The sequence below is a fragment of the Dama dama genome, chromosome 27, assembly GCF_033118175.1.
Source record: "Dama dama isolate Ldn47 chromosome 27, ASM3311817v1, whole genome shotgun sequence".
NCBI classification, from domain to species: Eukaryota; Metazoa; Chordata; class Mammalia; order Artiodactyla; family Cervidae; genus Dama; species Dama dama.
Window position 1 is genome coordinate 43,480,516 of NC_083707.1, and position 14,802 is coordinate 43,495,317.

The window sequence follows — 14,802 nt, forward strand, 5'->3', positions numbered from 1 at the left end:
AGTTAAGATAATAATACTACAGAAAATGATCTACAGATTGAATGCAATTCCTAACTAAATCCCAAAGGCCTTTTTGAAGAAATGGAAAAGCTGATCCTAAAATTCATGTGGAATTGCAAGGGCCCCAAATAGCTGACGTAATCTTGAAAAGAAGAGTGCTAGAGACTCCAGCTTCCAAATTTTAAAACTTACCTCAAACTTATAGTAATCAAAACAAAGTGGTATTTGCATAACAACAAACATATAGATCGATGCCACAGAACTGAGAGTCCAGAAATAAACCCATATATCTATGGTTGATTGATTTTTGATGAAAGTGCCCAGACCATCAAGGAGGGAAAGAATAGTCTCTTCAACAAATGATGCTGGGAAAAGTAGATATCCACATAGGCGGGGGGGGGGGGGGGGGTTGTACCCCTACCTCACACCATACATAAATATTAACTCAAAATGGATCAGAGACCTAAATTTAAGAGTCAAAACTATAAAACTCTTTGAAGGTGAAGTGAACCTTCATAGGGGTGAACCTTCATGGTCATGAACTTGGTAGCAGCTTTTAAGACATGATACCAAAAGCACTAGATAGGCAAGTTTATCAGTGCTATTATTCCAGCACCATTTGTTCACTTCTTATCTCTGTGGCACATTTTGATAATTACTGCAATATTTCAAACTTTTTCTTCTTATTATTATTTTATTAATTTTATTAATTTTTGTTATTAGTAATAATAATATTTTTTATTATTTTATTATTATTTGTTGTGGTAATGTGATCAGTGATATTTGATGTTACTATTGTAATTGGTTTTTTGTTTTACATTTTAAAGTATGTATTGTTTTTTAGATATAATGCCATTATACACTTTAAAATAGACTACAGTATAGTATAAATGTAACTTTTATATGCAATGGAAAACCAAAATATTCATGTAACTCACTTTACTGTAACCTTTGCTTTGTTGCAGTGGTCTGGAGCTAAACCTGCAGTACCCCCAATGGCTGTAAATGGATAAATTAAACTTCAAAGTTAAAAATGCACACTAGTCAAAAAGGCCATCACCAAAAAACCTACAAACAATAAATGCTGGAGAAAAAAGGGAACCCTCTTATACTGTTGGTGGGAATGTACACTGGTACAACCACTAGAGAGAACAATGTGGAGATTACTTAAAAAACTAGGAATAAAACTACCATATGATCCAGCAATCCCACTACTGACACATACCATGAGAAAATCAAAATTCAAAAAGACACATGTAACCCAACATTCCCTGCAGCTCTATATACAATAGCCAGGACATGGAAGCGACCTAAACGTCCATCAGCAGATGAATGGATAAAAAGTTGTGGTGCATACATACAACGGAGTATTATCCGGCCATAAAAAGGAATGGATTTGAGGCAGTTTAACTGAGGTGTATCAACCTAGAGACTGTATGCAGAGTGGAGTAAGTCATAAAAACAAGTATTGTATATTGACATATATATATATATATATATGTATGTATGTATGTGTGTGTGTGTGGAATCTAGAAAAACGGTACAGATGAACCTATCTGCAGGGCAGGAATAGAGACACAGACATAGAGAACAGACTTGTAGACACAGTGGGGGAAGGAGAGGGTGGGACGGATTTAGAGAACAGCACTGAAACATTTATATTATCCTATGTAAAACAGCTATTGGGAAGTTGTTTTGTACCACAGGGACTCAACTCAGTGCTCTGTGACAACCTAGAGGGGTGGGAAGGGGTGGGGAGGTTCAAGAAGGAGGGGATATATGTATGTTGTTGGTTGCCCAGTCAGGTCTGACTTTTTGAGACCCCATGGACTGCAGCACGCCAGGCTTCCCTGTCCCTCACCATCTCCCAGAATTTGCCAGAGTTCATGTTCACTGCATCAGTGATGCTGTCCAGCCATCTCATCCTCTAATACCCTCTCTTCTCCTTCTGCCCTTGATCTTTCCCAGCATCAGGGACTTTTCCAATGAGTCGTCTGTTCACATCAGGGACCAAAATACTGGAACCTCAGTTTCAGTGAATATTCAGGGTTGATCTCCCTGCTGTCCAAGAGACTTTCAAAAGTCTTCTCCAGAATCACAGCTCAAAGGCATCAATTCTTTGGTGTTCTGTCTTCTTTATGGCCCAGCTCTCACAACCATATGTGACCACTGGGAAGACCATGGCCTTGACTATATGGACCTTTGTCGGCAGAGTAATGCCTAACCTGGATATATGTATACTTATGGCTGATTCACGTTGTTGTAGAGCAGAAACCAATACTACTTTGTGAAAACAATTATCCTCTAATTAAAAAAAAAAAACCAACAACTGTACATCAAAGGATTCTATCAAGAGCATGAAAAGACAATCCACAGAATCAGAGGAAATATTTGCAAATCATGTATCTAATAAGGATCTACTATTCAGAATGCGTAAAGAACTCTTAAACTCAACAAAAGATAAACAACCTAATTTAAAAACAGACCTGAATAGACATTCTTCCAAAGAAGGTAGACAAATGGCCAAAAAGCAAATAAAAAGATGCTCACCATCATGAGTCACTGAGAAAATGCAAATCAGGCTAATTCATGTCAATGTATGGCAAAAACCACTACAATATTGTAAAGTAATTAGCCTCCAACTAATAAAAATAAATGAAAAAAAAAAAGATGAAATGTTAAAAAAAAAAAAAAGAAAATGCAAATCAAAACCACAATTAGATACCACTCACATTCACTAGGATGGCTATAAAAGCAAAGAGAAAATGGAAAGTAAGTGTTAGCAAGAATGTGGAAAAATTGGAACCCCTGTGTATTGCTAGTAGAAATGAAAATGGTGAAGCCACTGTGAAAAATAGCTTGATGGTTTCTCAAAAAGTTAGAGATAGAATTACCATGTGATCCAGCAATTCTGTTCCTGAGGTGTATTTCCAAAAGAATTTAAAGTAGGTATTCAAACAAAAACTGAAACACAAATGTTCATACCAGCACCATTCACAGCAGCGAAAAAAAGGTGAAAACAATTCAAATATTCTTAGCTGAGGAGTGGATAAACAGTGGTATATTCATAAAATGGAATCTTATTAAGCCATAAAAAGGAAGAAGGTACTGACACATGCTACAACATGGATGAACCTTAAAAACATTACACTCAGTCTAAGAAGCTAGACACCAAAAGCATATACCATTTGATTCCATTTATATGAAATACAAGAATACATAAATCCACAGAGAGAGAAAGCTGATCAGTGGCTGCCATGGGTTGAAGGAGAAGGGACAGGTTTCCATCTGGGATAAATAATAGGCTTTGGACTGAGATAGCGCTGATAGCTGGATAGTATTGTGAATTACTTAATGGCACTAAATTGTGCAACTTTAAATGGTAAACTGTTATGTGTATCTTACCACAATTTTTTAATGTACAAAAAAAAACTTTTTTTAAAGCCAATGAAATTTCATGAAGTTTCCACTGAGACATAGGAGAAATAATCCCTTAGAGGAAAAATAACCCCAGTAATTATTTCAGTTTCAATGAATTACCTGATAATTATCTTATTCTTTGTGTTTATATGCATCATCACATCTAATTCTTATGTCAACCCAATTTAGAGATTAAGAAATAGAGATTTACAATAACTAAGAATTGACCCAAGCCACATACCTAGCCAGCAGAACTGGAAGTGAACCCAGGCAGTCTAACAGCAGAATGAGTTACACTAAAGGAAGTAATGTTCTTACACTAAAAGCAATATTCTTCAAGTGCTGAAACAGAACATAGCATATAGGCAGCATGCCCCAAATGACCTCTACAGTTACCAAACAAGTGACGCTTGTGGAGGAGTGGAAATTCTACAGACTTGTGTCCACAAGTTTGCTCTGTCTGCGTACACAGTCTCTCCTCTATACACACTCCAGACAGTACATGCAGGATTTGGTGGTCTTTTCTCCATTTATTAAAAATTTCCCACACTGCTACTTAACCTACATGATTATAATTTTAAAGACCATATGATAATCCATGTAGCTGATACACCATTTTTCTGGAAGTCATTTATTTCCAGTTTCAAAACAGTATAATTAATGCTGTGATACACATCTCCTTGTTATCTATGTAACATTTCATTTTAAAAATAATCTCCTTGTACAGAGAACAGACTGGTGATGCCAGTGGTTGGGGCTTGGGGGCGGGTACAGAGTGGAATGGGTGAAGATGGTCAAAAGGTACAAACTTGCAGTTATAAAGTCAGTCAGTCCTAGGAATGTAATGTATAGCATGGCAACTAAGGTAACAATACTGTACTAAACATTTGAAAGTTGCTGAAAGATAGAACTTAAAAGTTCTCATCCCAAGAAAAAAATCTGTAACCATGTGTAGTGATGGACGTTAACTTGACTTATTGTGGTGATCATTTTGCAATTTATACAAACAAGGAATCATTACCTTGTACAGTTGACACTAATATAATGTTATATGTCCATTATACCTGAGCTTAAAAAACTGACCTCTCTGAAAAATTTCTAATAGTAGTATTACTGTGTGGAAAAATTTTGAACATACACAAAATGAGGTGAACAGTATAATGAATTACCATCCATCACCCAATTTAGCAATGATCAATTCATGGCCAATCTTGCTTTATCTACATCCTCATCCACTTAAGCCTCACCCTCCAGGACAATTTTATAACAAATTTCAGATATCTGAATTTCACATGTAGATATTTCAGCATATACTCATTAAATGATTTTTTTAAATATACTCACAATTCTACTATAATATCTAAAAATATGAATAATTCCTAATATCACCAACTATAGAGTAAAAGGTCAAATTTTCCTAATTATCTCAAATATACCCACAGTTAATTTTTGTTTTTTCATTATTCTAGGAGGTGGAGCAAAAAAGATATTACTGTGATTTATGTCATATCTTAGGCAGAGAGTGTTCTGCCTATGTTTTCCTTTAAAAGTTTTATAGTACCCAGACTTACATTTAGGTCTTTAATCCAGTTTGAGTTTGTTTCTATGTATGGTATTAGAGACCGTTCTAATCTATAGATTCAATGTAATCCCCATGAAATTACCAATAGCCTTTTTCAGAACTTTCCTGATAGTTCAGTTGGTAAAGAATCCGCCTGCAATGTGGGAGACCTGGGTTTGATCCCTGGGTTGGGAAGATCCCCTGAAGAAGAGAAAGGCTACCTACCCACTCTAGTATTCTGGCCTGGAGAATTCCATGGGCTGTATGGGGTCGCAAAGAGTTGGACACGACTGAGACACTTTCACTTCACTTTTTCAGAACTAGAACAAAAAATTTAAAATCTGTATGGAAACACAAAAGGCCCCAAATAGCCACAGCACTTTTGTGGAGAGAAAAAAAGAAAAGCAACAAAGACAGATCTAGAAGAATTAGGTTCCTTGACTTCAGACTGTACTACAAAGCTACAGTAATCGAAACAGTAGGATACTGGCACAAAAACAGACACACATCAATGGAACAGGAAAGAAAGCCCAGAGGCAAACTCTCACACACCTATGGTCGACTAATCTATGACAAAGGAGGCAAGAATACACAATGGAGAAAAAAACAGCCTCTTCAATAAGTGGTAGGAGGAAAACTAGACAGCTATATGTAAAAGAATGAAATTAGAACACTCTTATGCATTTCATTATGGACACGAAACTGAGCAAACTCTGGGAGATGGTGAAGGACAAGGACGCCTGGCATGCTGCAGTCCACGGGGTTGCAAAGAGCTGAACACAACTTAGTAAGAAAATAACAACAATGTACTTCATTGAAAGCCAAAAGTCTAGGAACTATTATCAAATGTTAAATCACCATTCAATTTCTTAAAGTGAAATAACAACTCTCGAAAGAAAGAGATACTGCTGTACACATTACCTTCATGACATCTCTATAGGACCGGATGGCTGAGACTTTCGTCTTTTCGTTGTCATCCTCCTCCAGACCCTCATCCGCAGCCTCATAGCCCTCATCATTGCTGCCATCAGCCTCTACCGTGTTGGCCATGCGATCAATGAGCTGCTCCAGCGGGGGGCTTAACTCCCTTTCTTCATTCTCCTTCAAGCCATAGTCCAGTGCCTTATAAATAATAATTCCCAAAGATTCTATAACCTAGAAACATTAAGGAAGATGGTTAATAGAGACAACTGAACAGCTTTACAGAACTAACTGTAAGGCATAGAATATTTTGTATGATATTTAAGCTAGGTCTAATCTATTCGATTTCAGAAATGTGACACATTAAATTTGAGGAGATTAAAAAAGTCTCACCTGTGCTTTTTAAAAAAATCTCAGATGGAAATATTTGTGTAATTTCTTCAAACCAGTATGTAACACATACACAAAGCCTTTTCATGTTTTCTTAGATTTATGTTAAACACTAGAATCTATATTCTCCATTTATATAAAATACCAGCAATACCAACCAGGTTGACTTTCCACATTTTCAAACCATATTTTTAGACAGAGTTACAGAAGAACATATCCATTCAGAACTGTTATGACAGCACTTATCTAATTAGGGATTTCATAGACATATCAAGGATCTGAGACTGAAAACCCAGTGACTGCTAGCAGCTAACTTAAGCTTAAACAAACAAATCTATTTACAGCCATGTCCTTCTGACAGGGGCTGGCAGTGTTGCAACTTCCACCTTAAGGTGCTGCCTGCGCATCAGGCGGAACCATCTGTAAACCAGGCTGGAGTCTTCTGTCAACTGATTGGAGAACTCCCCCAGGGCAACAGGTACAGGTTGGAAAAGACAGAGTGGCTCAGCAGCATGCACTTGCGTGATGCCTCCAGGGCCAACCTGGGCCAAGCACATGTAAAATGCTTCCAGTGGATGATGGGATGCCTCTTTACACACCCAAACTCATGGCTAGAAGGGTCAATAACCCCCAGTTTACAATGGGCAGCTCAGGACTCAGGTAACTTGGTGGCCCACCGTTGAGTGTTCAGTCTTGACTGTGGACCAGCATCAGACCAAGAGCTATTTCTCAAAAGGAAAGCAGTTCTCCACAAAGAGCTGCAGGGCTCTGCTCCAGAACCCTACAGGCCTGCATTGCGACTCACCCGCAGGGATGCCCAAGGCTCAGACTGTAGCCCTCTCTGCCACTGACACCACAAGCACCACTACATCTGCAGGGTCAGGCGGCCCATACAGCAGGGAAGCCAGCCTGGCAGCTGCATTTGTGGCAGAGCTCTTCCTGTCCTGGGTCCTGCTCAGAACTAGCGGCTTTCTGGGTCCTTCAGCAAATGGGCTAGAGTAATACAACACACTTCGAGGAATATGTGCCTTCAAAATTCAGATTCCACCAGGCTTTGCGCTTTTTTTCTGGTTGCAGTCAGGACCTTGGAAAGGATGTCCTAAAACATTTTGGAGGGTCTCCCAGCTCCAGGATAAACTACATGCACCTGGTTTCAATGTCCCAAATCTATTACCTTTCCTGATTTAAACCTGAGCCATGAAGCAGTCCTATATGTAATCCAACCTCTCAGAAACACAACATAACAAGGCTGGGCATTATTAGACTGACACATATAGTAGCTGACTCATCACTTTCACAGACTCCAGGAACTTCTAGCCTTGTGCTAGAGAAGCATCTACCTAGTTCTACACAGTCTGTAGCTGGTGATAACAGATGAGCACCCAAAAGACAACTGAAACATAACAGTACCTGGACACATTAACTCGCCTACAGATAAATACTTACTTATACTAATTTTAGAAAGTCATTTTTCAAAACTTGTGGTGTTTGTTCAGTCGCTAAGTCATGTCTGAAAGTGATTTAAGTATTAAGTAGGAGAGTTCCAACTAAGAAGCCCTTCAGAAAATTAGAGACATTTTTTGCATGTTGACATTGATTATAATCTACCTGTATAAATATCAACCTGACACTTCTCCATCTTGTTCACAAAAATACTATAAAAGACTTACTACACTTTCTTGCTGCAATATCTAAATACTAACTGTGGTACTCTCATATCTAGTAAAATTGACCCCCCCAAGGAATAATTTTCTATTAGTTAATCCAGCTAATGTCCACTATACTAAGCACCCTTCCTTTCACTTATGAATTCAGTCCACAGATATTTACTAAGAATCAAGTGTATGTGCCAATGAAGAAATAGATGAGGAGAAGAGACCTGTGGCCTTCACAAAGTTTTGTCCTAGGGAAAACAGATAATTAGTAAGCTAAATGACTGTGCTACACATTATAATAAAGAAGGGAAGGGTGTTATGAGAGCATAATTTAATAGGGAGCCCTAACTAGTCTGAAGATCAGGGAAGCCTTCATTAAGAAAATGAATTTTAAGTAGAGTTAACCACAAGAAGAAAGGGGTTAGAGAAGAATTCCAAAGATAGGCAACAGTGAGTATGAAGGCCTAGAGATAAGGAAGAACATGGAATGAATGACTGAAGAAAAAAAAACTCCTAATGACAAGAGGACAGTTAGGATGAGGCTTGTGAGGTGGGACTATATTCACACATCACATGAGGCCTCAAAGGCTCCCAGACAGGTCTGAAAGGAAAGTGAAAGTGAAGTCGCTCAGTCGTGTCCAACTCTTTGCGACCCCCTGGACTCTAGCCTGCCAGGCTCCTCTGTCCATGGGATTTCCCAGGCAAGAATACTTGAGTGGATTGCTGTTTCCTTCTCCAGGGGATCTTCACCACCTAAGGATTGAACCTGGATCACCCGCACCGCAGGCAGACTCTACCATCTGAGCTACCAGGGAAGCCTGAATCTTCATCAAGTAATAGCAGGCCACTGAAGGGTTTTGGGAAGTGGGTCAGTATGATATTTTTATTTTTAAAGTATCAGTCAGTTAGTTCAGTCGCTCAGTCGTGTCTGACTTTTTGCGACCCCATGGACTGCAGCACACCAGGCCTCCCTGTCCATCACCAACTCCCAAAGCCTACTCAAACTCATGTCCATTGAGTCAGTGATGCCATCCAACCATCTCATCCTCTGTTGTCCCCTTCTCCTCCCTCCTTCAATCTTTCCCAGCATCAGGGTCTTTTCAGTATTTTTAAAATATATCATGCCACAGTTATCAAGACAGGATGGTACTAGCAAAAGAATAGACAATGAGATTCATCGAACAGCATACAGAGCTCAAAACAGACTCACAAAGATAGTCAATTGAGCACTGACAAAAGAGTAAAGGCAATTTAAAAGAACAGACTTTTCTTCAAGGAGTGATCCATGAAATAAAAAATTGGTATGCTGTTAGACTTCATTATAATTAACAAATTCTGCTGCATGAAAGGAACTGTTCAAAGAATGAAACAACAAGCCACAGCTGGAAGAAAATATTTGCCAAACACATGTGTGATAATGGAATGGTATCCAAAATATACAAAGAATCTTAAAACTCAAACAGAAAATAACTCCTGGAGTTTCCTAGTGGTCTGGTCATTAGGATTCTGCACTTTCACTGCCGTAAGTCAGGTTCAGTCCCTGGTCAGGGAACTCAAGTCCCACAAGCTATCCAATCTGACACCCCCCCACAAAAAAAATTATCCAATTACAAAATGGGCAAGTGATCAGAATAGACACCTCACCAAAGAAGATATAGAGATGGCAACGAAAATGTGAAATGATGCTCAAGATCATATGTCATCATAAATTGTACCATTGTTTTCTTAGGTCACTCTCCCAAGGCAACAGAAATAAAAGCAAAAGTTAACAGGTGGGACCTAATCAAACTTACAAGATTTTGTATAGCTAAGGAAATCATCAACAGAATGAAAAGACAGCCTACAGACTGGGAGAAAATATTTGCAAATGATGTGACCAACAAGGGCTTAATATCCAAAATACACAAACAGCTCATACAATGCAACAATAAAATAACTTACAGCCCAATAGGAAAATAGTCAGAAAACCTACATAGACAGTTCTCCTGGGAAAACACACAGACAGCCAACAGGCACATGAAAAGATGCTCAACACCACTAATTATTAGAGAAAAGCAAATCAAAACTATGAGGCACCACTTCACACCTCTCAGATGGCCATCATTAAAAAGTCTACAAATAACAAATGCTAAAGAGGGTGTGGAGAAAAAGGAATCCTCCTACACTGCTCGTAGGAATGAAAGCTGATGCAGCCACTATGAAAATAATCAGGAGATTCCTAAAAAAGCTAAAAATAGAGTTGTCAAGCGAACCAGCAACCCCACTCCTGGGCATATACCTGGACAAAACTGTAATTCATAAGACATATGTACCCCAATCTTCAATGCAACACTATTCACAACAGCCAAGACATGGAAATAACCTAAGTGTCCATCAAAAGATGAGTGGATAAAGAAGATGCGGTACAGATATACAATGCAATACTACTCAACCATGAAACAGAACAAAATAATGCCATTTGCAGCAACATGGATGAACCTGGAGATTGTTATATTAAATCAGGTTAAGTCAGACAAATACCGTGTGATATCACTTCTGTGTGAAATCTGAAATACAACACAAATGAACCTATCTACAAAACAGACTCACAGACATAGGGAACAGACTTGTAGTTGCCAAAGGAGAGAGTGGGAAGACCGGATTGGGAGTTTGGGGTTAGTAGATGCCAACTATTATATATAGAATGGATAAACAACAAGTCCTCCTATATATAGCACAGGGAAATATATTTAATATTCTGTGAAAAACCATAATGGAAAAGAATATATAAAAGAATGTAAAAAAAATCACACGTCATCAGGGAGTTACAAATTAAAACAGTAAGATCCCACTATATACCTACTAGAATGGCTAAAATCCAAAACAATGATATCATCAAATGTTGATGAGAATGTGGGGCAGCAGAACTCTCACCAATGGTTGGTAAAGATGCCAATGGTTCAGCCACCATAGAAGACATTTTGGCAGTTGCTCACACAGTCGAACATACTCCCACCATACAATCAAGCAACTCCACTCCTTGATATTTACTCAAGCTAAAAACTTCAGTCAGTTCAGTTCAGTCGCTCAGTCGTGTCCGACTCTTTGCGACCCCATGAATCACAGCATGCCAGGCCTCCTTGTCCATCACCAACTCCCGGAGTTTACTCAGACTCATGCCCATTGAGTCAGTGATGCCATCCAACCATCTCATCCTCTGTCATCCCCTTCTCCTCCTGCTCCCAATCCCTCCCAGCATCAGGGTCTTTTCTAATGAGTCAGTTCTTCACATCAGGTGGCCAAAGTACTGGAGTTTCAGCCTCAGCATCCACACAAAAATCTGTACACAAATGTTTGTTGTTGTTGTTTAGTCATTAAGTCATGTCTGACTCTTTGCAATCCCATCAAGTGTAGCCTGCCAGGCTCCTCTGTCCATGGGATTTCCCAGGCAAGAATACTACAGTGGGCTTCCATTTCCTTCTTTAGGGGATCATCCTGACCTAGGGATTGAACCTGCATCTCCAATGTCCCCTGCATTGGCAGGTGGATTCTTTACTGTTGAGCCACCAGGAAGTCCTACACAAATGTTTAAAGTAACTTTATTCAGAACTGTCAAAACTTGGAGGCAACCAAAACGTTTTTCAACATGTGATGGGATAAACTATGTTAAATCTGTACAACAGACTATTATTCAAAGATAAAGAGAAATGAGCTGCCAAACTACAAAGACATAGAGGACACTTTAAAGTAGATTGCTAAGTGAAAGAAGACAATCTGAAAAGGCTAAATTCTAACTATATGATATTTTGGAAAAGGCAAAACCATAGAGAAAATAAAATCAGTCATTGCCATGAAAGTGTATGGGACAGTCTAAGGAGAAAAACTACACAAGAAATGCAGACGTAAACATTTAACGACTGGCCAGAGGATGAGAAATCAAGAGACTAGACTGTAAAGGAGCAACAGTATGAAGGGAAGGAGGAAAGGAGAAAGTCACAAAAATCAGAGCGAGAAAAAACTTTCAGAAGGAGGTCATGGTCCTGGCACTGAATGTGGATTAGAGGGGAGAAGAGACCTAGGGCACACCACTGGACTCCTCCAGAAGGAGGTCACAGTGACTTCAGCAAGGGTCAGACTGCGTGAACAAACAGTGCCATGTGTACCCAGCACACGCAGCAATGTTTAGGAAGAGGAGTGAAATACATGGCAGCAGCTAGAGAGGAAGACAGGGCAGAGGTACAGTTTTTTTTATTATTATTATTACTTTTCCTTTGAAGACTTCAAGTCTTAAGCATTTTAAAGGGTGATGGAAAGAATATAGAAAGGAAAACACTGGAGATGATGTAAAGATAAGGGATCAGAATTACCAACAGTGACCTTAGTTTGAAGTGTCAGACCTAAGGTCACTCACTTCTCAAAAAAATAAATCTTTCCATGAAATTTAGATATGCTTTTTTCCTTTCATAAAGCAGCAAAAAAAAAAAAAAGAACAAAAAAAGAGTCCATTTATCCATGCCTGAGAGTTCTCTTTCTATTCAATATTACTTCCTAAGCATTTTCTAGGTGATAAATTCTAGGTGCCATTCTAAACCTTTTACATTCTGAGCCCAGTGAACTTTTCTGTTCACAACCCCACAATGAGCTGATCACTTCGCTCACTTTCCTTCTGCTTACCTTTCTCTACTCATGTCACTCCCCACCTGTGTCTGACAAATCCTACCAGTACTCTTATTCTTCAAACCCAGAGCCCTATGACCAGAGTTGATTATTTTCAACCTTACCATCTTTGCCTGCTCTGTTTATCCAACTTTTACATGTGACAGTTTCTTAACTGCATCCCAAACTACAAAATAAATCATTCTTTTCAAGTGTAGCTGGAATGTTCACCAAGACAAAGCCTATGCTGTTTGAAAAAAACAAAATAAGTCTCAATAAATTTCAAGACTGAAATATCAAAAATTATGTTTTCTGGCAATTAAATGAAACCAGAAATCAGCTAACAAAGCAATTTGTACTAAGTTATTTTATACTAAAGTACTAAGTACTAAAAAATTAAATAGCACACTTCTAAACTCTTGGGTGAAAGAAGAAATCTCAAGGGCAATTAAAAAATATTTAATGATAATGAAAACATATAAACAAATTTGTGGGAAGTAACTAATGCACTACTTAGAAATTTATAGCTTCAGATAAATAGACAAACTCCCTAGAAGGCACAGCTTACCAAAATTTGCGAGATCCCAACACTGAAAACTATAAAACACTGCTGAAAGAAATTAAAAATCAAAGCAAGCAGAGACATACACCAAATTCATAACTGAAAGACTAAACATTGTTACAATGTCAGTTCTTTCAAGTTGACCAAAAAGCCAATGAAATCACAACCAAAACTCTACTAGGACTTTTGGAAAAACTGACAAACTAATTTAAAAATGTATTCGTCATAAAAGAAGAAGAGACAGCATTTGTCATAAAAGAAGAAAATTAACAAGCTAGATTTCATAAAAAATAAAAACTCTGGTCTTTGGATTTCCCTGGTGGTCCTGCAGTTAACACTTCACACTTCCAATGCAGGGGGCACAGGTTCGGTCCCTGGTCAGGGAACTGTGATCCCACACTCCACACAGTGAGGCCAAAAAAAGAAAAAACTATGCTCTTCCAAAAACAATATTGGGACGTTTTCCTGGTAGTCCAATGGTTAAGAACCTGCCTTTCAATACAGGGAACATGGGTTTGATCCCTGGTCTGGGAAGATCCCACATGCCATGAGGCAACTAAGCCTGTGGGCCACAACGACTGAATCTGTGCTCTGCAACAAGAGAAGCCACTGCAATGAGAAGCCCATGCTCAGCAACAAAGATCCAGGGCAACCAAATATAAAATAATTAATTTATAAAAAAAAAACCCAGACCCTAAGGACTTTTCTCGGTCAGGAAGATTTCCTGGAGAAGGGAATGGCTACTCACTCCAGTATTCCTGACTGGAGAATTAATTCCACGGACAGAGGAGTCTGGTGGACCACAGTCTATGAGGTGTATAGACACAAAGAGTCAGACACAACTGAGCAACTAATGCTAACACAGCTAACAAAGGACTTTTTGGGAGAGGAAAAAAAAAAAAAACATACCTACAAAAACACCTCAAGGATGATCAAATCTGAAAAACACTAAGACCAAGACAGGAATTTTTCTTTCTTGAGAGGAAAAAAATGACACACACAATGAACTGAAATCAGGATAATTTCAAAGCATGGGTCTCAGAATGTTAATATAGTTGAAATGTATCAGTCAAAAAAACCTAGAATAAAACTCAGTATTAATGGAATGACGTGGTGTCATAACTAAAATCTTAAGCACCATATTAAAAATAGTATTTTAAATACTGCAAAAGGAATACTGAGATAAGAAATGGGGGAAGGCTAAGCATTATAGGATGGTTTGTCTAAATCGTAACTCAAGAGTACAGATATGATGAGAGAGTCCACAGGAGTCAACTGGTATAGATAAAAACAAGCAGCACAGTTATTCTAAACTGCAGCACTGTCTGGTAGGACTTTCTGGGTGACAGCATGGTCTGAATCTGTGCTGCCCAATACTGTAACCATAGCCACACTTGAAATGTAGCTAGTAGGAATGAGAAAATAAAATTTTAACTTTATTTCATTTTAATTAATTTAAACTTTGAGAGAGACAGAAGGGTAGTGGCTGCCATCCTGGACAGTACAAGTCTAGAGAAAGGAAAACAATGCCTTCTGGTGAGTCTACATAATCCGGAGACAAAAGGAAGACCAGGGTATAATCACCACGCACATAGCAGGCACTCCATAAACGGCTGTTAAACTACAGTGAGCAACTCTTTACTGAGCTTCCAAGCCAA

The 14,802-nt window shown here is 38.6% G+C and overlaps 1 protein-coding gene across 2 annotated transcripts in view; it reads right to left on the reverse strand.

The window, feature by feature from the left end:
* Positions 1 to 14,802, reverse strand: part of SPIRE1 (spire type actin nucleation factor 1) — a 168,562-nt gene that overhangs the window by 80,345 nt on the left and 73,415 nt on the right. For both annotated transcript variants that reach the window (XM_061131401.1, XM_061131402.1), the window contains exon 3: positions 5,903 to 6,136. In XM_061131401.1, the coding sequence (XP_060987384.1) occupies positions 5,903 to 6,136 (234 nt within the window). The remainder of the gene's footprint in view (positions 1 to 5,902; positions 6,137 to 14,802) is intronic.